This window comes from Engraulis encrasicolus, chromosome 17 (assembly GCF_034702125.1).
Source record: "Engraulis encrasicolus isolate BLACKSEA-1 chromosome 17, IST_EnEncr_1.0, whole genome shotgun sequence".
Lineage (NCBI taxonomy): Eukaryota > Metazoa > Chordata > Actinopteri > Clupeiformes > Engraulidae > Engraulis > Engraulis encrasicolus.
Window position 1 is genome coordinate 27,984,658 of NC_085873.1, and position 25,000 is coordinate 28,009,657.

The 25,000-nt window shown below is 44.8% G+C and overlaps 1 protein-coding gene across 4 annotated transcripts in view; it reads right to left on the bottom strand.

Moving 5' to 3' along the window:
• The window catches only part of atrnl1b (attractin-like 1b), a 302,089-nt gene that overhangs the window by 200,463 nt on the left and 76,626 nt on the right, over positions 1 to 25,000 (bottom strand). For all 4 annotated transcript variants that reach the window (XM_063220554.1, XM_063220555.1, XM_063220557.1 and 1 more), the window contains 7 exons: positions 23,503 to 23,761; positions 19,802 to 19,994; positions 17,348 to 17,502; positions 14,278 to 14,362; positions 12,378 to 12,589; positions 5,340 to 5,458; positions 4,641 to 4,773 (listed from right to left, as the gene is read on the bottom strand). In XM_063220554.1, coding sequence (XP_063076624.1) covers positions 4,641 to 4,773; positions 5,340 to 5,458; positions 12,378 to 12,589; positions 14,278 to 14,362; positions 17,348 to 17,502; positions 19,802 to 19,994; positions 23,503 to 23,761 — 1,156 coding nt within the window. The remainder of the gene's footprint in view (positions 1 to 4,640; positions 4,774 to 5,339; positions 5,459 to 12,377; positions 12,590 to 14,277; positions 14,363 to 17,347; positions 17,503 to 19,801; positions 19,995 to 23,502; positions 23,762 to 25,000) is intronic.

Here is a 25,000-nt window from a genome sequence, read left to right on the forward strand (position 1 = left end):
AGAGAGAGAGAGAGAGAAAGAAAGAGACATTTAGTGATGTCTAGAGGAATAAAAGAATCTCACGGCTGTCGTTGATACACAGGCAGACTTCACCCACGTAGCTGCAGCCCTCGTTGCACAGCTGGGCTGCTCAAAGTGGGGATAAAGGGACGAAAGACAAGACGGATAGAGGGATGATGGGAGAGAATATTTAGAAGGAATATATAAAGATAAACAGCTCTCCAGACAGGCAGACAGATAGCCAGATAGATAGCCAGATAGATAGATAGATAGATAGATAGATAGATAGATAGATAGATAGATAGATAGATAGATAGATAGATAGATAGATAGATAGATAGATAGATAGATAGATAGATAGCCAGATAGATAGATAGCCAGATAGATAGATAGCCAGATAGATAGATAGCCAGATAGATAGATAGCCAGATAGATAGATAGCCAGATAGATAGATAGCCAGATAGATAGATAGCCAGATAGATAGATAGCCAGATAGATAGATAGCCAGATAGATAGATAGCCAGATAGATAGATAGCCAGATAGATAGATAGCCAGATAGATAGATAGCCAGATAGATAGATAGCCAGATAGATAGATAGCCAGATAGATAGATAGCCAGATAGATAGATAGCCAGATAGATAGATAGCCAGATAGATAGATAGCCAGATAGATAGATAGACAGATAGATAGCCAGATAGCCAGATAGATAGATAGATAGATAGATAGATAGATAGATAGATAGATAGCCAGATAGATAGATAGATAGATAGATAGATAGATAGATAGATAGATAGATAGATAGATAGATAGATAGATAGATAGATAGATAGATAGATAGATAGATAGATAGATAGATCGATCGATCGATCGATCGATCGATCGATCGATCGATCGATCGATCGATCGATCGATCGATAGATAGATAGATAGATAGATAGATAGATAGATAGATAGATAGATAGATAGATAGATAGATAGATAGATAGATAGATAGATAGATAGATAGATAGATAGATAGATAGATAGATAGATAGATAGATAGATAGATAGATAGATCGATCGATCGATCGATCGATCGATCGATAGATAGATAGATAGATAGATAGATAGATCGATAGCTAGATCGATCGATCGATCGAGTTGATGGCAGGATCCCTTTTGGATGGCTAGAGTGAGATTCCTTTACAAAATATGTCATATTTCATGTGAAGCTGTATAACTTTAAAATTATATCGGGGTAAAACGGGATAAAACGGCCTCAAGGGATGAGATAGAGGGATGAGGGGAGGGAGAGAGAGAGAGAGAGAGAGAGAGAGAGAGAGAGAGAGAGAGAGAGAGAGAAATAAATGAAAAAAAGAGAGAAGAAATATTTAGTTATAAATGGTGAAATACAAAAATAATAGACTCCAATCCTTGTGACCTTTGGATCAACATCTGCCATCGTGTGTGTGCATGCGAAAGCCACTCCAACCAACCAGAGAGAACCAAACAGAGAAAAAGATAGACTGACAGACGTATGTAAACATGTGTAAATGAACGCATGAATACACAAACAAACACGCGCCACTCTGGTCCAGGGTTCAGCTCAGCCCAACACAACACTCAAGATTCACACAGCATGGAGAGATTCATTTGAAAATAAACAAACAAATAAATATATAAATACGTAAATAAGTGTGCGTGTGATTTTTTTTTTCCAGAGAGCGCGTTCTCCATTAAAAACCAAACCCCACTGGCTGGCGTCTCGGTGGCCTATAAAAAATGCATTTGCATAGCAGCGCTAACGGCCGCGAGCAATACAAACAAACTCCTGTGATTTTCATCTTATGAGTGAGGGGAGGCCTGCTGAGGAGTGTGTGTGTGTGTGTGTGTGTGTGTGTGTGTGTGTGTGTGTGTGTGTGTGTGTGTGTGTGTGTGTGTGTGTGTGTGTGTGTGTGTGTGTGTGTGTTTTCCATGGGTCATGAATATACTTAAGCAGAATTTTTTTAAGAGGTGTGGTTTGTGTGTGCGTGAGTGTGTGAGCACACGCTTGTGTGCGTGTGTGTGAGCATACGCTTCTGTGCGTGCGTGTGAGCATGTGCATGAGTGTAATGTGTGTGTGTGTTCCATGGGTCGTTAATATACTTATGCGGATGTTTTAAAAGGTGTTGTTTATGTGTGTGTGTGTGTGTGTGCTTTTCAAGAGGCACATTTGGATGATGTTTGTGTACTTGTAAGATTGTGGCGTGCGTGCGTGCGTGCGTGCGTGCGTGCGTGCGTGCGTGCGTGCGTGCGTGCGTGCGTGCGTGCGTGCTTCTCAAGACATGGATGCTGCGCATATGGATGCCGTCTCGCTGTGTGTTTACAACGGCGTATGAATCTGTGTGCATGTTAATTGAGTGCAGTGAATGTACTGTACATCATGTCAATGTTTATGTGTGTGGCCTGTGCTCTTTATACTGTGTGTCCATGTGTGTGCATGTGTCTTTTGATTGTATGAGTGGGGGTGATCTGTGGGAGTTGAACGCTGTATGCAGCAAAGTCTGTTTCCATGTGTGTATGTATGGCAGGAGGGTGGGCGGGGGGTAAGATAAAAATGAAGACTGGGCAAGTGCTGAAATGAAAGCTAGGGGAAAGCCGGGAATAATAAACCAAAAAAGGCAAAATACTAGCCTGATTATCATCGACTTAAATCTCTTTTAGACTTGGTCTGACCAAGAGCATAACAATTAACATTTCCCAAACGGTATGGTTGGCCGACCTCCTTTAGTCTGCTAATGGTTGTTTGCTCCCTGACAAGGTGGGAGGAGTTCCTGTTTTTTCGGGAGCTCAGAATCGTGTATGTATTGTTTTTGGCCTTACTAGAGGCAACACTGAAGGTGTGGCGTCACTAGGAGGGCACAGCCTGGCAAGCAAAATAATTCTTCAAAGGGTCATCCCCATCTCAACGCCACACAAAAAGACATCCTCGGACATCATCATCATTTGAGAGCACTCCACTCTTGTCAGAAATTCGCACTCTTGACTGGGGTACCATTTTGCCTTGATGCTGAAAGGGAAACAATTCTACCTGACCCACTTCCATCTTTGTTGACGGCAGACGAGAGAGAGAGAGAGAGAGAGAGAGAGAGAGAGTGAGAGAGAGAGAATGAGAGAGAGAGAGAGAGAGAGAGAGAGAGAGAGAGAGAGAGAGAGTGAGAGAGAGAGAGAGAAAGAGTGTGTGTGTGTGCGTGTGTGTGTGTAGCCTCTGTCACGAGCATCAAAAATAGATCACACGCGAAGGGCCGGAAATCTAGCTCTGAGTAGCCACGCCGCCTCGAGGGGTAGGGAGTGATTCACGAATTGAATTATGGATGGCGCGTTGGCATCCTTTGCTAAATCTCTCAAAGACACACACGCGCACGCACACACACGCATACAGTTAGACACACACAAACGCCTGCGCGCACACACACACACACACACACACACACACACACACGCGCGCGCGCACACACGAGCGCGCACACACACACAATAGTTGTGAGGCCTCACAGGTGTATGTGTTTGCTTGTAACACAAGCCAAAAATGCAAAAAGGGATGGAGACGAGGCAAAAAAACCAAAAAAAAACAACAGAGGCAATCAAAGTTGAGCAGCACAGACTGAAAACTTTCAAGAAAAATGACAGACACAAGCTGTGAGAAGATAAACAGGCTGTGATGACGGGCGAGACAGGAGGATCTCACAAGATGGCCGTTTACTCAATACCAGTCAAATCAAACATCAATTCACAACTGGCCCTCTTCTCTCTCTCCTTTCACGTCGTCCCTGACTGCCTGCTTGTCAGGACTTTTTGGCACGGTCTTATTTCATTTTATTTTCTGTGTGACGGTTTTTGGCTGCTGTGGCTTGTCAGCTTTGACACGCAGATCAGATGCCATCAGTCAGAAGAAATGTAGAAATATATGAAAGGAGAAAATGACAGAAAAGGGCTGTCACCACGGGTGAAAACTCACATCTGTCTCTCCTTAGCCCTTCAAGAAAAGATTTAAATAACATCAGGTTTACCAGATGCTTTTTTTCATTTAAAGAGGTTTATAATTATTTAGGTTACAGGATATTGGTTACAATCCCTGAAGCTGTGTGGAGGTTGCCGATACATCCACATTGTTTTTGTTGATACGGGATTCGAACCGATAAGAAGTCCAGTCTCAAGACTCCTAAGGCCACCGTCACCTACTCCTTAACCATTCGACTGTATTGCCTACAGATCTGATTGGCAGGATTGAGGGCAAATGGCGTCGCTGAACTGACCTGGGAGGTCGTTCCCCATACCTCTGGTTTGCTAAGATTGGTGGGATGTCGAGCCAATGACTTCACTCAACTGACCTGGGAGGGCGTACACTCATATGGCACCAACAAATTTGTCTCCTTAGCCTTTCCACACGTCTAACTTGCGAACGTGGGTGTGACTGACAGGATCGAGGCCCAATAGGATCGCTCAGCTGACACTGGCAGAGCATAGCACTCGATTAAGATGCTATCAATCAGAAACAAGAGGAGGCTGCTACTGCTATGGTTAAAAAATCATCACACCTGTCTCCTCAGCGTTTCAATTAACTTGCTAACGCTGGCATGATTGACAGGATGAAGGGCCAATGGCATTGCTCGTCTCACCTGGTAGGGCGTGGCACTCCTGCTGCTGGGCGTCCCATTGGCAGTTGCGGTTGAGGGAGCAGCTCTTGCAGTTGACCAGCTTGGCGCAGATCTGTTCGTTGCGAACCGTACAACGGGTGAAGTTCTTCACAGGCTGAGAGAACAAAAATAGACATAAGACATGATTGACAATATGGACAACTCTAAGCCATCTTTCTCACGAAAACATTGCATGTCAACTGTTAAGGACGGTATATTGTGTTGGTCCTCAGTTATCGAGATCAGGTGAAGTATTTCTAGTGACAATGATGACATTTGTGAATAGGCAACATCACCTCTAGAAATGAACTAAAAATGAAAATACACACGGCACCTTTGAGAACCGGGGAAAAGCAGAATTCGAAATATGGGTGGAAGTTACATTACACTGTGTTACATTAAATGTAGTAATTTACAGGGTATTTGTTACATGTCTTACAGTGTTACATGTGGGGTTTAGGTGCATTTGCTCAAGGGCACTTCAGCCAAGTGTAGGTGGGATTCGAACTGGCAACCCTCAGATCTTAACACCTTCTCCAAAACCATTACGTCATGCCTACCCCCCATCAGGCCACGGCTGCCCACAGTTGAATTACAATAAGAACATAGAAGTTGTAAAAAACATATTTTACGTCTCCAATTCTGAACAGGGTTATACAGGTTATTGAGGTTAAGACTCACCGAGGTGCAGTTGCTTCCGGCCGAGATGCACTTCTTGTCGTCGCACCACTGGCAGCCATTGGTGTTGGACGTGCAGCTGGCGCAGTCAGAGAAGCGATAGCAGCGCTCGTCTATGGGAGCTGAGAGAGAGAGAGAGAGAGAGAGAGAGAGAGAGAGAGAGAGAGAGAGAGAGAGAGAGAGAGAGAGAGAGAGAGAGAGAGAGAGAGAGAGAGAGAGAGAGAGAGAGAGGAGACAAAGGGGTAGGGATGAGGGCCACAAAGAGGAAAAAATATGATTTTATTAGGGATTTTAACCGGAAGAAAAACAAAATATACACAAACAGAGGGGTGACTCTAATCTACATAATCAACATGTTGCCCATCCAAGAGGAGCAAGCTCCTGAGGTGAACAATTAAAAACAATTAAATATTCTGTTGTTTGCTCTCTAGCTGCATTTCTATTAAAAAGATCCACATATTTCTCAGAATTCTCTTTTGATTGTTCTCCCTTTAGTTCATTCATTTATTTGGCAGGACAACTTTTCGCCTTTGTGATCTTGCTCAGATTTTTTTTCATCTGAGGCATTGCCCTACAATCCTTAAAGATCTGGGCACAGCACAAGACATCATTTAACACAAGCATAACCGACGCTTACCTGAAAACATTTCAGTCAAATGAAAAGGAAAATTTGGTAACACATAACGAATGGGTTAAATAGGAAACCCATAATGAAATCAGGCTCATTGGTTAACAGGGTCAAGGCTATGAATGGCATTCGCTCTATGCCTATGTTGTGTTGCAGGCACGCACGCGCATGCAGGCACGCACGCGCACACATGCACACACACACACGCAGACACACACACACACAAAACTATTAGAAGACAACAAGGTGCAAAGCTGATTACAACTCATGACCTGAACACAAACCCACCCAAGGCCATAATTCATTTCATTCAAATTGAATCAAGGCAAAAAAGAAAATCAGCCAACCAAATGCCCAAACAGAGGCTAACAGAATTTGACAGAAGAAAATGGCCCTTATTGAATTGTGTTGTGTGTGTGTCAGGGCGTGTGTGTGTGTGTGTGTGTGTGTGTGTGTGTGTGTGTGTGTGTGTGTGTGTGTGTGTGTGTGTGTGTGTGTGTGTGTGGGCGCGCGCGCGCGCGCGCGTGTGTGTGTGTAGGTGTGTGTAGGTGTGTGTGTGTGTGTGTGTGTGTGTGTGTGTGTGTGTGTGTGTGTGTGTGTGTGTGTGTGTAGGTGTAGGTGTGTAGGTGTAGGTGTGTAGGTGTGTGTGTGTAGGTGTGTGTGTAGGTGTGTGTAGGTGTGTGTGTGTGTGTGTGTGTGTGTGTGTGTGTGTGTGTGTGTGTGTGTGTGTGTGTAGGTGTGTGTGTGTGTGTGTGTAGGTGTGTAGGTGTGTAGGTGTGTGTGTGTGTGTGTGTGTGTGTGTGTGTGTGTGTGTGTGTGTGTGTGTGTGTGCGTGTGTGTGTGTGTGTGTGTGTGTGTGCGTGCGTGCGTGCGTGTGTGTGCGTGTACTGTACGTGTGTGTGCGCGTGCGTGTATAAACATCATCATCATGAGGGTCTGCATGCACACATCAGCAAAGTGCCCTATTCAACACAAAGGCAAAACATACAGCATTTAGCCACTCTGCTCAGACTGTAAAAATAACTTGGGACTATGACGAGCTTAAATTAATCCAACATAGTCATCTGCCTCAAGGTGCGGTTGCTATGGAAAGAACAGCATACAGTATTTGCTTCAAATAGACATAACTTACAAGTACAAACTTAGTTACAAGTACCGTGTGTACACACACAACACATGTGCAAGGAAATAACGTTCCTTTCTTGTCACACAGCCTACATCGATTGTGTGTTGGTGTGTACATTTGTTTAATACACAGGTATGCCTGTGGTCAACTGTGGTCAACTGTGGTCATGTCCATTCAGTTTAATTTTGTTGATTTATATTCTGGATTGGTTTTGCTAAGTACTGTGCCAATTGCCTATCATAACCGGGACAGGCCTTGTGTTATGGTCGGTATGTACTGGTCTAAGCGTGCATGTGTGAGTGTGTAAGTGCGTGTGTGCATGGATTTGATTCAAGATTTCTACCGAACGAAAAGCAAAATGTACACAGAGACTCTACACAGTCAACATGCTACCTATCCAGGAAAAGCAACAAAAAAAAAACTTTTATGTTGCAAATATATTGAGTTTTAAGTGAGCATATGCATCAGGCTTGAATATTCTCCTCCCCTCTTTATAAGAAGCCAATCACGCCAGGGAAGGTGTGTGTGTGTGTGTGTGTGTGTGTGTGTGTGTGTGTGTGTGTGTGTGTGTGTGTGTGTGTGTGTGTGTGTGTGTGTGTGTGTGTGTGTGTGTGTGTGTGTGTGTGTGTGTGTGTGTGTGTGTGTGTGTGTGTGTGTGTGTGTGTTGTGTGTTTTGTGTGCTTTAAAAAAAAAAAAAAAGTAGGGCGGTAAGATGGAAATGGGTTTGCCCTGTGAATCCTCTCCCTCATGCCAGTTTACCACTAATCAAGACAACTTCAAAGGAAAAGGGGAGTTACGCAGGGAACCGGTGTGCCCTCCCACTCCAAAACTGATGAAAAAATGCCACTTTATTCAATAATTAACCTGTCTTTTTCTTTCTCCTTCTCTGTCTCTGCCTCTTTCTCATTCTCTGTCTCTTTCTCATTCTCTGTCTCTTTCTCATTCTCTGTCTCTTTCTCCTTCTCTGTCTCTTTCTCCTTCTCTGTCTCTTTCTCCTTTTCTCTCCTTCTCTCTCCTTTTCTCTCCTTCTCTCTCTCTCTCTCTCTCTCCTTTTATCCTTCACTTCTCTGTGATGCTACATTTTTGCCTTCTCTGCAGTTTCTTTCACATAGATGGAAGGGTATCATTCTTTTTTCAGCCAAAACTTCTTCTCTATTGTTTTCTATTATGAACATTGGTATGTGCACATATGCACAACCACACGCACGCACGCACGCACGCACGCACGCAAACACACACCTATGGTAATGAGATACAACTCTGCCTTGCAGTTAGAATTTGTGAAATCCTATAATTCGGATGCTTTAGGGTTTTTTCCTCACACAGTGTAAATGACGTATACACACATGAACACAATAGATGGCACATGAAGAGCAGGGGTCTACTCTTAGTGTGTGTGTGTGTGTGTGTGTGTGTGTGTGTGTGTGTGTGTGTGTGTGTGTGTGTGTGTGTGTGTGTGTGTGTGTGTGTGTGTGTGTGTGTGTGTGTGTGTGTGTGTGTGTGTGTGTGTGTGTGTGTGTGTGTGTGTGTGTGTTGTATGTGCACTGTATGTGTGTGTGCGTGCATGCATGCATGTCTGTCTGTATCTACACGCAGGTGTATGTGTGTGCACACATTTGTGCATGAAAAAAAACGTTCACACTACACACAACATTAGCGCTTGCCTAGCGTTTTCCCTTTCCCCGCTGCCGTGTTTTGAAAGGCGGGCGAAGATCAAACAGGGTCTGGCCATGCCCAGCAGGGCACACAACACAACGCCAACTTGTTGGGGAAGCCTGCCCACACACCTCCCCTCCTCCTCCCCAAACACACAGAGAATAGGAGAGAGAGAGAGAGAGAGAGAGAGAGAGAGAGAGAGAGAGAGAGAGAGAGAGAGAGAGAGAGAGAGAGAGAGAGAGAGAGAGAGAGAGAGAATGAGTAGATAGAGAGTGAGGAAAAGATGGAGAGAGAAACAAAGAAAAAAGAAAGAATGAAAGAAAGAACAAAAGACAGAAAGAAGGAAAGAAAGAAAGATGAAAGAATGTGAAAAAATAAATAGAGGGTAAGAAAGACAAAAGAAGGAAAAAAAAACTTCTGAGGAAGAGAGAGAGAGAGAGAGAGAGAGAGAGAGAGAGAGAGAGAGAGAGAGAGAGAGAGAGAGAGAGAGAGAGAGAGAGAGAGAGAGAGAGAGAGAGAGAGAGGGAGAGAGAGAGAGAGCGAGAGAGACTTGTTGGGCACAGTAAATGTTCCTTTATATAATTAATTCGATGCTCATTGTCTCATATCAGAACACTGCATGCTCAGTTGCATTCTGTGCTCACATATCCTCTGCCACAGTCCTACCCTCCCTGTCAAAAACAGACCTCAGTTGAAAGTATCTCATCTACTGCTGTGCATTCAGTTTGATCAACACCTGCAAAGTCTCTGTGAAGCTTTAATCATATCTGTAATACATAACGTATACAGTAAATGTACACCAGAAAGTCCACATCTGACAGACCCCTTAGTAAAATTAACCTTTTTAAACATATATTGTACAATTGGAATCCTAAGTAGAGCTGAATTTACTATACTATTGCACATAGATTCACATTGCTGCAGGGCTTGAAAAGTGTGCAATTAAAAAAACAAAAACAAAAAGATCGCTCTCTGTCCTATGTCCACAAACAGCGTCATGGTGACTTAGGTGGGAGAAAAAAACATTTGATTTCTACTAATTAACAAAAGCCCATGAACAGAGTGCATCATTATTTTGATTAATTTATTGGGTTCAAAAAACCACAACGCTTCCAAGTCACGGATCACAGAGCCTTGTGAAAACTATCTCTCTGTCTGCCTTACCCTCCCTGCCTTGCCCTGTCTGCAGCCTGGAAAGCCAACGAGTATTTTAGCTGTGTTTATTCATGACCTGCTACACTGAAACTGCAAACTGCTGGGGGGAGAGAGAGAGAGAGAGAGAGAGAGAGAGAGAGAGAGAGAGAGAGAGAGAGAGAGAGAGAGAGAGAGAGAGAGAGAGAGAGAGAGAGAGAGAGAGAGAGAGATTAACGTCCAACAACCTCCTGCGCTGCTGTGTGAGTGTGTGAGTGTGTGAGTGTGTGAGTGTGTGTGTGTCTGTGTGTGTCTGTGTGTGTCTGTGTGTGTCTGTGTGTGTCTGTGTGTGTCTGTGTGTGTCTGTGTGTGAGTGAGTGAGTGAGTGAGTGAGTGAGTGAGTGAGTGAGTGAGTGAGTGAGTGAGTGAGTGAGTGAGTGAGTGAGTGAGTGTGTGTGTGTGTGTGTGTGTGTGTGTGTGTGTGTGTGTGTGTGAGTGTGTGAGTGTGTGAGTGTTTGAGTGGGGGTGGATGTGAGGGGGATAGATAGAGAGAGCGACAGAAAGAGAGTGAGAGAGAGGGATGGGGTAGACATAAATAGATAGATAGACAGACAGACACAGACAGACAGACAGACAGACAGACAGACAGAGACAGACAGAGACAGACAGACAGACAGACAGACAGACAGACAGACAGACAGACAGACAGACAGATAGAGAAGAGAAGAGAAGAGAAGAGAGAGAGAGAGAGAGAGAGAGAGAGAGAGAGAGAGAGAGAGAGAGAGAGAGAGTGAGCGAGCGAGCACACGAGAGAGAGAGAGAGAGAGAGAGAGAGAGAGAGAGAGAGAGAGTGTGAGCGAGCGAGCACATGAGAGAGCGAGAGACAGAGAGAGAGAGAGAGAGAGAGAGAGAGAGAGAGAGAGAGAGAGAGAGAGAGAGAGAGAGAGAGAGAGAGAGAGAGAGAGAGAGGGAAAGAAGCAGAGAGAACAAGAGAGTCCCGGCCTCCTCCTGTGCTGCTGTTCCAGATGACTTGGTACATCCTTTGTTACTGGAGTGCCTCCACCTGCTCCTCACCACTGGGGAATGTATGCTAACGAGGGGGGTGGGGGGGCAGTGGTGAGGGCGGTGGGGGAGCAGGGAGCTGGGGATGGGGGGAGCAGGGAGCTGGGGATGGGGGGGAGCTGAGGAGGGCGGATCCGTCACCTTCCTTGGCATATGCTGAGTGCCATCCGCAACAACTTTGTGCGTTGACAGATATTTAGGTCATGGCAAAGACGTTGGCAGCACTCATTATTGAAACAAGGGGGGGAGCCGCCGGAATATTCAGTCTTCAATGTTTTAAGTGCATCCTTTTTTTTCTCTCGGTAATTCATATATTCCAATATCAGCCAATATTCAACCAAATATCTTATTGATGATGACTGATAAACTGTATGTACAATGGCACTTCATTGACAGAAAAGCGTTTTTCTATTGTATTGTATGACTGCCCTGAGACACTGCACTGGATATTGGTATTGTATGGCTGAGACATGCATAGCGTGCTTCTTAGGAGTGCCATGGCCGTGTCTACACGCTAACCCCTCAGACACGACATTCGTCACAAGGCACAGTTGTTATCCAGCAAACTAAAATGCAATCAACTGTGCTCAAAGTGACTGAGTCACTTCAGGCCATGAAGGTCTGAGTCATGAAGGTGGCATAGGCGTAGCCAAGGGTGGGCCGGGGTGGGCCTGGGCCCACCCACTTGACATCCAGGCCCTCCCCATTCACACTTGACAGTCAAGTGTTGCCTCATTGAACTATAGTTAATGGCATAGCACTGAGCGATAATTAATCATTTTGTCAAAAGTCTGATTCATCTTCTGTGATTTCTATGATTTCAATGTCAAAGTATCATTTTTGAGCGCGGTATTATAATATCTACCTACACGCTTTCGGATTGGGCCCATCCAATTTTTTCTGGGCCCACCTGTTTATTATTTTTGCCTACGCCCCTGGAAGGTGGTACAGTAAAAGTGGATGTAGGGTGAGCAACGCACACTTGATAATATCTACAGCAAAGCCATAGGCAAAGGATCAATTTGCATTGTGTTGTTAAAGCAAGGTGCCATACATTTGTTAGAAATCTAAGTCATGCCACTGCAACCTATTTGCTATTGGTATACCCTAAAGTTTTAGGCCTAAACATCAGGCTTTGACCAAACGATAGTGGCTTCAATTGTTTGGCTTCCTGACATGTCCTATACAGGATGACCAAAAAAAAAAACATTTACTGTATATAAGCTGCAAAATGGGACTCCAAACCTGGCTTCGTACTGTTGAAAGGCAGGGTGAACAACTGAATTCTGAAATGCATCCATACCTGGTTGTAAGGCCAGAAGGCAATGGGACAGGTGCGGTTGGTATGGAAAAAAACAATGACTAAGCCTATTCATTGGCTCCAAAGCGGACTGCAAAACCGACTCAACAACTACTGGATTCTGAAATGCATCCATACCTGGCTTGAAGGGGCAGAAGGGTGCGGGCGAGGTGCCGTTGAAAGGCCCCGGCTCCCAGGAGACGCAGCGGCCCTTGCTCCAGACGCAGCGGACCCCGGGGCCCGCGCGCACACACCGCTTCTCGTCGGCGAACGCCTCGCAGTTGGGCGGCCGGTAGACCAGCACGTCGTTCAGGAGCACGCTGGAGAAGCCGCCAAACACATACATGGACCTGCACAGAGGAAGCACGAAGTATTTAGTACATGTTAGAAGACTGTTGTAAACACTGCATAGCATTTCTTTGAGTCATATCAGCTCCATTCAGGAGCATGCTGTTGGGCGCTTTTTTGTTGGGAGGCTGGTCAACACAAATGTGGTCAGGTAAAGGTTGTGGCAACATTGGTATTGCGTTTAGCATTGGTCTTCCTCTGACAGTTCGAGTTCGGAACCTCTGACAGCTCGGTGGGTATACATTTTTTCTGGTTTCCTGTCGACACAGCCTACCTGTTGACCACAGCTACAAAACTGCTCCTGGGTCAGAGATTAAGGGGTTATTGCTAAGCCATTGTTAGCGTTCATCACTTTGATGAAGCAGCCCATTTCGGCAGACCACGGGCTTCATTTTAGAGTGCTATAACAACTATTCCAGGTTAATAAGGGCACACAAATCTTCCAGTGTCAGGTGTCTCCAGTCCAGAGCACGTTTTTCTCCCTCGAAATATAAGTGGGAAGGTGCATTCCCATCTGTTCTAAAGCATAGTTCGATTGTAATCTCTTTTTTTCTTTTTTTTTAAGGATTTTTGGGGCCGTTTGGCCTTAATCATTACAGGATAGTATGAGATTGAACAGGAAATGGTTGGGAGAGAGACATGGGGAACTGGGGTCCCCGTGGGCACGCAAGCCCAAATGTGGGGGGCTTAGCACGCTGCGATTGTAATAATTCAACTATCCTCCCTAGTTTATGCGGCTCTCTCTGGACATACACGATAAGGTGGCCTCATTCAAAGCATACCGTGGCTAATTGTCAGGTGAGGACATTGCATCAAGTCCCATTTTCTAGTAGAATATTTTACAATGCAAAGCATGTGCCTGCCATATATTTGCATTCACTTAGCATGGCAAAAAAAGGAAGCACAGATGTCCATGAGCGAAGTCCAGCACTAACTAAAGGTTTGATATCAGTTCCACGCTCAAAAACAAATTTGTCTCAGATCAGTCTTAATCCTTGTCTGGGCAAAGAGCCCTAACCAGATTAAATTAAAGACTTACTTTCACTTTTTTTGTTTTTTTCGAGGTCATTTCTCAAGGAACTACAAGTCGGGTGTATTCTCTCTTCCGGCATTAAGACAATTGATTCTATTAATCAGTGAGACACAGCGGAGGGCTTTAACAATTGATCCCATTAATCTCAGACTTAATGATTAGTTGATCATGATGATTGGTTGGCGTGCTTTGGAGGAACCGTCCGACTCTCATTAAAAAAAAAACCTTGCGCTCTGTTTTCAGACTGCATACAAAGAAACGTGAGGAGTTTTTAAAAAAAAATATTTAGCTTTGTTTTGGTTTCAGGACCATTTCTTTTTTCTCTCTCTCTCTAGGAACAATGCAGTCTAATTAACAGCAATGTCTCTGTGCCACACTGAGACAAAAGGCTCATTTTCAATTGCACTCCCTGGGAGGAGTGATAAAGAATTAAAATAATACGGAAAATTATCATCAAAATGACGGCAGACACAAAAAGGCAGCAGGCGGCAACTTATAATTTCAGTGTCTCGAGAAATAAGCACTAATGAGTGACAGACAGGGAGTACAACGTGTGTACCTGTGCGTGTGTACCTGTGCGTGTGTACCTGTGCGTGTGTCCGTGTGTGTGTGTCCCCGTGTGTGTGTGTGTCCGTGTGTTTCAAAAAAACAACTTACCCGTTGCTGGTTACGGCAGTGTGTCCAAATCGGTTGACGTCGCGGTGCAGGCTGGGTTTGGGAAGCACTTTCCACTCATCACAGGCTGAGAAAATAAACGAAAGGGGGAGAAAAGAAAAGAAAAGAGACACAGTGTGAAAAATAACTTCCTGTAAAAAAAGAAAAGAAGCTCCATCAACAAGAGGAAGAAGAAAAGGAATAAAGAGTTTGCCAGTGGCAGGTGAATACAAAAGCTTCTGTCTAATGCCGCCTCTGTGCATTACAAAGCCACAGATAAAGGCCTGGAATTGAATCCCCTTTTATTGTTTACCATTAAACCCCCCACCACCCCCTACCCCCTACCCACTACCCACTAGCACTCCCTCTCCCTCCCTGAACACATACACTCCTTTGTACAAAATGTCATGAATTCACCAAAGCGAAGGCTAAATTTGCCCAATAAACAGGACACGAGTCGAGTCAACAAGAGCCTGCGCTAGAACATCACAGATAAAATTACAGGACATCATTCATAGCAAATGCCAGGCGACGGAAAAAAAACCCACTCCATTCTCTTCGCACAAACCTACACTCCATGCTCTTTCTACTTCTATTGCTGTCCTGACAGGGACAGACACAGTTTCTTCTTTATATATTATATTACCATGCATTCATTATTATTTCATTACATTGCCGTGCATTCATATTTTTGGATCTTCAGCAGATAGTACTAATCCACCGGTACACGAAGCTCCAATCATCTGATTGCAAATATGAAGATTCTAGGTCTAGGTGAATGTGCATTCCCAGATTTCAAGTACTAGGCTCCTTTTATCCCAACTATAAAACTATAAAACCAACAAATTATAAAACTGTGCTTATATGACTATTTGTATAGCAAGTAGGCCAAATGGGTGAGTGTAGACTAGGGTACTTTGGTCCAAAGCCACTTCAAATTCCTCATGTAGTGCACAGTACTGGTGCTACAGACTGCCACACAGATTCAGACAAACAGAGCAAAAAAAGCCAAGCAAAAACTGTATATCTCTAGCAAGACTTTGTGGTGCAAATGGTCCATTTTAATGCATTAATGCACTTTTCCACCCTGCATGTTTATCATGTTTATTGTATAGGGGGGGTCGTCCACTGTAACAGGCCGTTTCCACCAGCACTGTTAAAAACTGATATTTTGAGGGGGCAGGGGGTGCTGTGGCACAGCGCGCTAAGCCCCCCATATTTGGGCTTACGTTGCCCATGGGGACCCCGGTTCGAATCCGGCCGGGGTCATTTCCCGGCAATGCCCCTTCTCTCTCTCCCAATCGTTTCCTCTCTACTCTCCTGTAATAATAAAGGCCAAAAAGCCCCAAAGAAAACACTTTAAAAAAAAACTGATATTTTCACATTAGGCTACATGCACCGAGATTTCCCAGCCTTCCATCTGGCCTACTGAACACCAACTAGCTGCCAACAGCCAATCAAAATTCAAGGGCTAATGTATATGCTTGCACAAGTGTCCAATCCTAATGAAATTCTGCAGCTTTATTAATAATGGCTTTGAGAGGCTATTTATCTCATTTCAAACATATCAAGAGACGTTTTCATTATGTACGTAGCTCCAAAAAAAAAAAAACCTCAGTCTATTCTTGCCAGAAATTCAATCACTTAGCATATTAGACTTTGCTTGAAATGAAAAATGCATTCTTGTTTCATGCATATCTTCAGGACTGCCTCACTTAATGCCGACTGTATATTACGCCACTGCTATGCGGTAAATCTAGTTTGAAACCAAACTCTCCTCCATCACTTCCCCAAGGTTGCATGACAAACACCAAGCTGTTCTCCTTGCTTTTAAACGGCTGCAAAACAGATGTTTTTCAACAGAACACCCACTCATTTAAGCTTAGCTGTAAGATGATACGGGCACTCGCTTGGACGACCTTGATGCCAGCTTGACAATACGACAAACAAACATTTTGCAGAGGAAGACAGGGTGGGAGTCTGTCTGTGTGCCTCTGTGTCTGCATCATGCATGCATAAGTGTGTGTGTGTGCATGCGTGGGTGTGTGCATGAGACAGACAGATAGAGAGAGACGGAGAGAGAGAGAGAAAGAGAGAGAGAGAGAGAGAGAGAGAGAGAGAGAGAGAGAGAGAGAGAGAGAGAGAGAGAGAGAGAGAGAGAGAGAGAGAGAGAGAGAGAGAGAAGAAAAAAGAGAGTGAGAGAGAAAGAGTGAGAGGGAAATAGGGAGCAATATATATAGAGAGACCCAGAAAGAGATAGAGATATATGCAAGGAGATGGGGACAGACAGAGAAAGCGACAGGGTGAGAGACCTGTAGACCACCCACTGGATTTGACAGGAGAGTCTAAGGAAGATGACCGCGACAAAGCTGAGAGTCGCAGAGAGTCCAGCCTTGACGTGGCCAACCGACAGGGCTCTCATCTGCCATGCGGCCAACCCGGGTTCGATTCCCGGCCCGGGTCATTTGCCGACCACTCCCCAATCTCTCTCCCCATTCGCTTCCTGTCCACCTCTCCATACTATCCTGTCATCAATAAAGTCGAAAAAGACCCCAAAAAAATGTTTTTAGAAAGAGTTGCAGAGAGTCATACGAGTCCCAGGGTTCTCTCCAATATCCTGACTCCCGTCCTCGACATGTGCATGTGGCCTCGCACTTGACGTGGCGTCCCGCCTCCGTGGAGAAAACAATAAAGTTTTACCCTTTCAGCATACTGATTGGAAATGAGAAAATGACCTTGCAATTGCGCTTTTGTGAAGCATTGAATTAAACTTCGGTCGTCAATGACGTCTTGTGACATCATCACGAGGCCAAAAGCATTTAGCAGCCGTGGCCTAATGGTCAGGGAGGCGGACTTAAGATCAGAAGGTTGCAAGTTTGAATCCATGGCTGAAGTGCCCTTGAGAAAGGCACCTAACCCCACACTGCTCCAGGGACTGTAACCAATACCCTGTTAAATAACTCAGTCGCTTTTGGATAAAAAGTGTCAGCTAAGTGTAATGTAATGTAATTTGGGGAAGACAGGATGGGAGTAAGGGTATTGGAAGCAACCCGCTGTGGCACGAGAGGCATACCGATGTCATAGGCCAGGAAGTCCGTGGAGAAGCACTTGGCCCCGTTGCTGAGGGACGTGTCGTTGTGGGTGTTCCCGCCAAAGATGAGGAGTGTTCCGCCCAGCAGCACCGACGAGTGCAGGTAGCGTGGATACAAGCTCTCCTTCAGGATCGTCCTAGAACCGGCCAGAAAGGAGAAAAAAAATGTTTATTATCAGGTTTTACAGCAATGCAGGTAGAACAGATACAATCTCTCCTTAACCCATTTTGTCCAAGGCTCTTTTTGGGAAAGGGTGCCCTCTGCCTATTAAATCCTAAATATCTCAGCCTCCGAAGCACATACAAACTTGACATGAGTTGCATTTAAAAGCTAGGACCCTCGTTTTGCCTTAGATAGTGTTCATTCAGTTCAAACTTACCCACAGTTTTAATAAAACAGCTCAAATCTCAAGAACCTGAATGCAGCTTATGTGTGTCTCCAGGACACAATGGGTTAAAAATCATCCTAGAGTATGCCGAAAAGAAAGGAAAGAAAACTAATCTTGACATGAGGCTATAAAACAGTGGTACTGTAAAGTGTTGGGGAGTATACTTTGGAATCATCCGAGAATATGCCGGAAAGAGGACAAGGGGGAAAAAAAACAAGCAAAAGAAGAGACACCCCCTAAAGAAGGATAGCAACCCCCTATTTCAGGTTTTAAAATAGTATTGGAGCTAGCGTGGGTTTAAGCATTCATTTGAGTCATCCTAAAAATATCCAAGAAAGAGGAAGAGAAGGGAAAAGCACAAAGCTGAGGAGCAACCCCCTATTACAGCTCTTAACAATGACGTGCAGGTAGCATAGCTAGAGGCTCTCCTTTAGAACACGCCGGAAAGGGGAATGGAGATTGGGGGGGGGCTGAATAGAAACCCACTATTTCAAGCTGTAAAAAAACAATGCATTGCAAGGTAGCAGGCTTACGTATAAGCTCTCCTTTACAATTACCCTAGAATGTGCCGGAAAGGTGGAAGGGGGGAAAAAGGGACAAAATAAACCAACGAAATAACAAAACGTGAACGCCAAGAGAATTACCTCCAATTATGGGTCCTAATACAATACACAACATAATCACTGTTGACCCTTGCTTTCGTGAGTCAAACGTTTTGGAGAAAGAAATTACAGTGGGGCACTTGTCTTTACGCTAGCTCACAAAATATTTCCATTCCCAACGCTGAGCTTGTTTTATGCAGCGTGTCTTTACCAAACATGATATTTTGGGTGCGTTTTTGTCTCTATTTGTACTGTTATTGCTGTGTATACAGTGTGTGTCGTGGAGCAGCTTGCAGTCAGACAGCGTGCGCATCTGTGTGTCTGCAGCAACACCATATGTAATTTTGTCGTGTGTGCATCTTTCTTGTCAAGAGTGTGTGTTTTTGGGTAATTGCTGAGTTCAATGTCTGAGGGAGCGTTTTGAGAACGTGTCCATGTCTATCCGTGTCCTGTGTATGCCAAATCTCCATATGTGCGCTCTTCTGTTTGTTTGCTTAATGACATGCAGTTTCGGCTGTGTGTGTTGTGTTGTTGTGGCATGTGCTTGTGTTAGTGTGTGTCCGTGTGGGTTTTCGTGTGTGAAGCAGGCCTGTGTGTGTGCGTGCGCATGTGTTGCGAGAGTGTGTGCGTGTGCATGCGTGTGCGACTGTGCGGAGTGTGTGCGTTCGTGCGCATTTACAAAATAAGCATGTGCCTGCCTATATAGTGCTGCCAACGGAAGCAGTCCATCTGTCCTGTCTGTCTTTCCTGTCTCGTCTCACCATGTGTGCGTGTTGACTTTGCAGCGATAGAGATCATCCACCACTCTGTACTGTATTTCTGTAGCGTGTGCGTATGCTTGTACGGATCCCTCAATGCTCACCATGTGTGCGTGGAGACTTCTGTAGCGATACAGATTGTCCATCAGGCCTGTGTGCGTGCATGTGCTTTCACTGGTCTTACCATGGGCGCGTGGGGCCTTTGTAACAGTACAGGTCGACCAGTAGGCCATACCTGTGGTTTGTGTGTGTGTGTGTGTGTGTGTCTGTGTGCGTGTGTGCATGCGTGTGTGCGTCCTCTGCTCTCACCATGTTTGTGGGCACTTCTTGTGTGTGTGTGTGTGTGTGTGTGTGTGTGTGTGTGTGTGTGTGTGTGTGTGTGTGTGTGTGTGTGTGTGTGTGTGTGTGTGTCTGTGTGTGTGTCTGTGTGTGTGTCTGTGTGTGTGTCCTCTGCCCACATGTGCGCGTGGGCACTTCGTAGCGGTACAGGTCGTCCACTAGGCCATACTTGTTGTACTGTGTGTGTGTGTGTGAGAGTGTGCGTGTGCGTGTGCGTGTGCGCCCTCTGCTCTCACCATGTGCGCGTGGGCACTTCGTAGCTGTACAGGTCGTGTGTGTGCGTGCGTGCGTGCGTGCGTGCGTGCGTGCGTGCGTGCGTGCGTGGATGCGTGCGGTCTCTGCTCTCACCATGTGCGCGTGGGCACTTCGTAGCGGTACAGGTCGTCCACCAGTCCGTACTTGTTGTTGTTCTTGTTGGGCAGGGACTTGTAGCCGCCGTGGATGAACACACACTTGCTGCCCGGGTCATACACGCTGCTGTGGCCGTAGCCACCCAGGGCAATGGCACCACGCGTCTCCGGAATGTGCCACTCATTGGTCCCTGAGGAGGATAAGAGGGGAGCGGTGGATGGATGGATGGATGGACAGAAAGGGGGAGGAGAGAGTGGGGGGAGAAGGAAGAAAGAAAGAAAGAAAGAAAGAAAGAAAGAAAGAAAGAAAGAAAGAAAGAAAGAAAGAAAGAAAGAAAGAAAGAAAGAAAGAAAGACAGGAGCGAGGAGGAATAGATAGGGTGAGGGAGAGGGGGAAAAGGAAGTGAGTTAGGGGGAAAAAAAAGAGTGAGAGGGCGTTAAGATGGATGGAGCCATCCATTTCCACCCAATACCGTGCCCCATAGGTGCACTGTAGCGTACACAAACAGACCAGTCATCATTTAGAGCAGTGTGACAACCAGCACAGCCAAGCACAATCAAGGTCTCACAACAAATAATTCACGTCAAAAATCAGAGCTCTTACCACCCGTTTCATGGACACAAAACACCCAGGCAAAAAATACATCTTCAAAAACCTTGGGGGCATTCCAAGAACCTGGCTGAGTAGACCTAAAGGAGTTGGTAAACCTGCGATAAGATAACCCACAGGTGCCATTTTGGTTCAGAAAATGAGGACTCAATGGTCTTCAATTAATCCATTGATGCCTAAAGAACCAGCTAAAAACACCTGCTGAATGCCTAGGCCCTTATTGGGAAAGTTGCCCTCAGCCTATAAAAACCTAAATATCTTAGCCTCTGATGCACATAAAAAAGATTAAATCAGTTGCATTCAAACCCAAAGACCCTCATCTTGCATTATAATGTGAAATTTTAGAAAGCTGAAATCTCAAGGGCTTGAATGCATCGTATATGTGTCTCCAGGCACTAAAGGTCAAACAACATTATACAAGTCATCAGGCTAAAATGGGTAAGATGATTTAACCTGGTTTACTAAAGACCCAGGCTCCTGGACTGCTCCTCCTTGGCCCTTGTATGTTTTTCGAAGTTTGTTTTGTAAAGCCGGCCATTTTATACACTACAGTAGCCCTCACACATACAGTAGCTAGCCCTACCACACATCACCACTGTAAATAACCACGAGGGCTTATATGATATTAGCAGTTACAGTCCAACTTGCCCTCCAGAGCTTACAGATTGGTTCCACATTTCTAACCATAGGGATTGAAAGCCTCCGGACCCACTTGTAGGCCACCATGTAATAGCAACGTTGCCACACCATAGCTAAAAAGAGATTTCATAACCTTCTTCAGAAAAAAATAAATAAATGAATAGAAGGGAAAAAACAGACATGCGTTGCAGTCCTCCACTAAAATGGACTTTGCTTTTAAAAAGTCATTATTTACATAAGCGCATGAGTCCTATGTGTGTGACTCATGCGAAACGGGAGCGAGCCGACAAGGGAAAGAGGCTGCCAGTGTGTGAGAGCTAAGGAGACGAAAACGAAGCATGAGAGCAACAAAAAAAAAGGAGTTGAAAAAAAGAGTGACAGAGAGAGAGAGAAAGAAAGGAAAGAGAGAGAAAAAAGATGAGAGGCAAGCAATCACAGCGAGGTCCAGAGATCGCTGGCTGAAGGTTAAAAACAATCCCTCCTGACAGCCACTTCAACTTGGCCCTGCTTTTAATTGACCGCTCACCCCTCCACTCGCTCCCCATCCCCTTACCCCCCAACTCCCCATCTACCCAAACCCCAAAAGCAGAGCACAGCACTGGGCTTTTTTTGACAACTGGACTTGACACATGGGTCTAGATATGATATTTAGACTTTATCGCCATCTAGTGTTCAGGAAAAAAAAACAGGCGGTCACAGAAATCTTCACTTTGTAGTATGAGATATCAGTCTACCAGGTGGAAAAATATAGCAAAAAAACAGAAGTTACACATGTAACTATGTTCAATGAGTTTCGGATGACTGCCAAACCTAAGCATCACTCAAAATACAGACAAGAAAATTGGCAAGAATTCACTTCAGGGGTGAGCGTGCCTTAAATTCTTTGTCAGAAACGCCTGTTACCCCTGTCACAGGTGACTTTGTTGGCATCAATTAGATCCTCAACTTGCATAGGAGCATGTGATGAACATTCAGTGCTGAAAACACCACCTGTCGGTCAGAAAAAACAAAATGGAAACAGTCCCAGTTGCAGAACGAGCTCAGCTTACACGAGCTGTGATCGGAATGAATGTGTGTGGCTCGGCGAGTATTATTTTGGCTCGTGTAGCACGAGATAAATTAGAAATTGTGCAAAGGTGACATGCTAAAAAGGTTTCCCCTTATCCCCAATCCATCACCACAGCAGATGGCGAAAACGCGCCGCATCAGCACCGCGGCTCACTCTAAGTGCAAAAAATTGCAGAGGCATGTTAAAAAAATCTGCGACCATGCCAGTGTAAGCTGGCTGTGGACAGACTGCTGAGGATTCATGTGGGCCTGAACGTGCCTGCCTGCCTGCTCTCACTCATCCGATCCGCGGAAGAGCTCCCAACAACCGATGGCTGGAAATAATTAGTACCTAACATCATTAAAATGTTGCAAAGCAAAGATGTTATGGATATGATACCAAATGTAACCCTACTGTTTAGCCTACTTTACCCCAATGTGCCATGTCTGATTTCAGGCACCTTGAACTATGAACACTTTCAGGCTCCAGGTAGAAAGTAGGAAATAATTCTACGCCGTATAATAATCAAAATGATTCTGACACCTTTCACTGTATGTACTTCATATCCTACTTATTACCTAAAATAATGACGGATTCTTGATAACCACCATGACGGGCATAAGGTCTTTCATCCGTAAACACTACTCAGCGGCAAAGCTAACCCAACAATTTGAAGGGTTGTAGGATTGAATCCCTTATCAGTAGGAAGAATGTGGATGGCTTCCTACATCCTTGAACAAAGCAACTAACCGCAACATTGCTCCAGGGATGGTAACCAATATCCTACACCTAAACAGCTCTACGTTACCCTTATTAAAACTTGAAGTGTCCCACAACTCACCCACCTAACCAAATCCCACACTGCTCCAGGGTCTGTATCCAATAACCTATTTATATATTTATATATATATATGAAGAGCTCTTTTCCAAAACGCTATATACACCATTTTTGACTTTTTGCATTTTAATATTGGAATTGACGGTTAAGTAGTCCTATAATCTATGTGTGAATTCTTGCCATTCAAATGTTTTGGGAACATACTTTTTTAACCTCTGTAAAATGCATTTTGCAATGCAATTCAATGGAATGCCCAATACAAAAATGTCAATTTCCCAACATTCTATAAAATGGATATATCTCATTTTGGAAAAGAGCTCTTCATATATATATATATATATATATATATATATATATATATATAAATAAAATAGGTGGATAGGAAAATGTGGATAGGAAAATGTACTATTATGACATCACGTTTGGGGTTCCGCAGGCTCATAGGAGTCTATGTAGAACCTTAGAATCCTGGTGGAGCTCCCCCAACGTGATGTCATACCTGCAACCCCACCTTTAAATAACTCACATCTGCTACGTGTAACATAATAATGGAAGGTCACTTACGGATGTTGTACTCCTGTATGTTGCTCATGTAGCTGTACACAGACGAATATCCGAAGATGACCACCATGACGGGGTCTCCGTTGTCCAGCTCGGCCACGTGCGCTGAGTGGCCCTCCACGGCGAACACCTGGCTGGTGTGCGACTGCGTGGCCGGCGTGCGCTGGGACCAGGCCCGGCCCGGGATGTTGAAGACCCACAGCTCGTCCGTCACGTTGCCCGAGCCCATCTCCAGCTTGCCGCCAAACATGTAGATGTCGTCCTAGAGGAAGGGATGGAGAGAGGGAGAAGTTGGGGGAGAGATTTGAGATTTTTAAAAGTTCTTTATTTACAATAAGGTTGTTATACAATCATTCCATGGTGGCTAGCCAGGGTCAAGCAATACATACATTAATCAACAAATCTACAGGAGATGGCTCAAGTCAATACAGAGCACAAAGCATTTTTGTAACACCAGAGAGAGAGAGAGAGAGAGGGGAAAAAAGAAAGAGTTACAAAGAGAGTGAGAGAGAAATAGGGAGCAATATATATAGAGTGAGTGAGTGAGTGAGTGAGTGAGTGAGTGAGTGAGTGAGTGAGTGAGTGAGTGAGTGAGTGAGTGAGTGAGTGAGTGAGTGAGTGAGTGAGTGAGTGAGTGAGTGAGTGAGTGAGTGAGTGAGTGAGTGAGTGAGTGAGAGAGAGAGAGAGAGAGAGAGAACGAAGGCGAAACAGAAACCGATGGAGAGGGGGGGAGACAAGGAGAGGGAAAGTGGAAGGGGAGGGGAGTGAGAAAAAAACATTATACAGTACGAAGTAAATTAATATGTAAAGGTGTTTAACAGCAGTTGGAAAGGCAGAAGAGGAGAAATGGAGATTTTGTCGGGTCATGGTCATGTAGAACAGAAGTAGAGAATGCAGATTAACACAAAGTGAGAGAACAGGAAACGGATGTTGAGAGGAAGAGAGGGATTGAAAGGAAGGATGAGGATGGATGAGGGAGGTATAGGACGAGAGAGAGAGGGAGAGAGGGAGAGAGAGAGAGAGAGAGAGAGAGAGAGAGAGAGAGAGAGAACAGGAAAGAAGATTTGCCTAATTATGTTGTGTGCTGACTGGCAATGACAACACAGGAGCGTTAAAAAGGGCTTGCATTAATTGTCCTCGGGGCTTTGTAGGCCCACATTGGCTTCAAAAACAAGGGTGACCCGACTTTGGCGGGGAGAAAAAAAAAACAACAACTGAGAGAACTGGGTCTCATGACCGAGCGTTATACAGTCAATTAAACATTGATTGAACTGCCGCATGAATATGAAAAACTTTAGCATGTTTGCTGCGGCGGCTCGGCTGCACTCAAGAGTGCGCTTTCATGAATATTTATAGACATCTGAAAGACAGACAAGAATAGCCGAATGACAACGGAGCAGGATGCCATTCCAGGGCCAGATTAAGATGTCCTGGGGCCCCTAGGTTACAGGTTACTGTGGGCCCCCTGGAAGGTAAATTCCACAACAAATGTACACACACA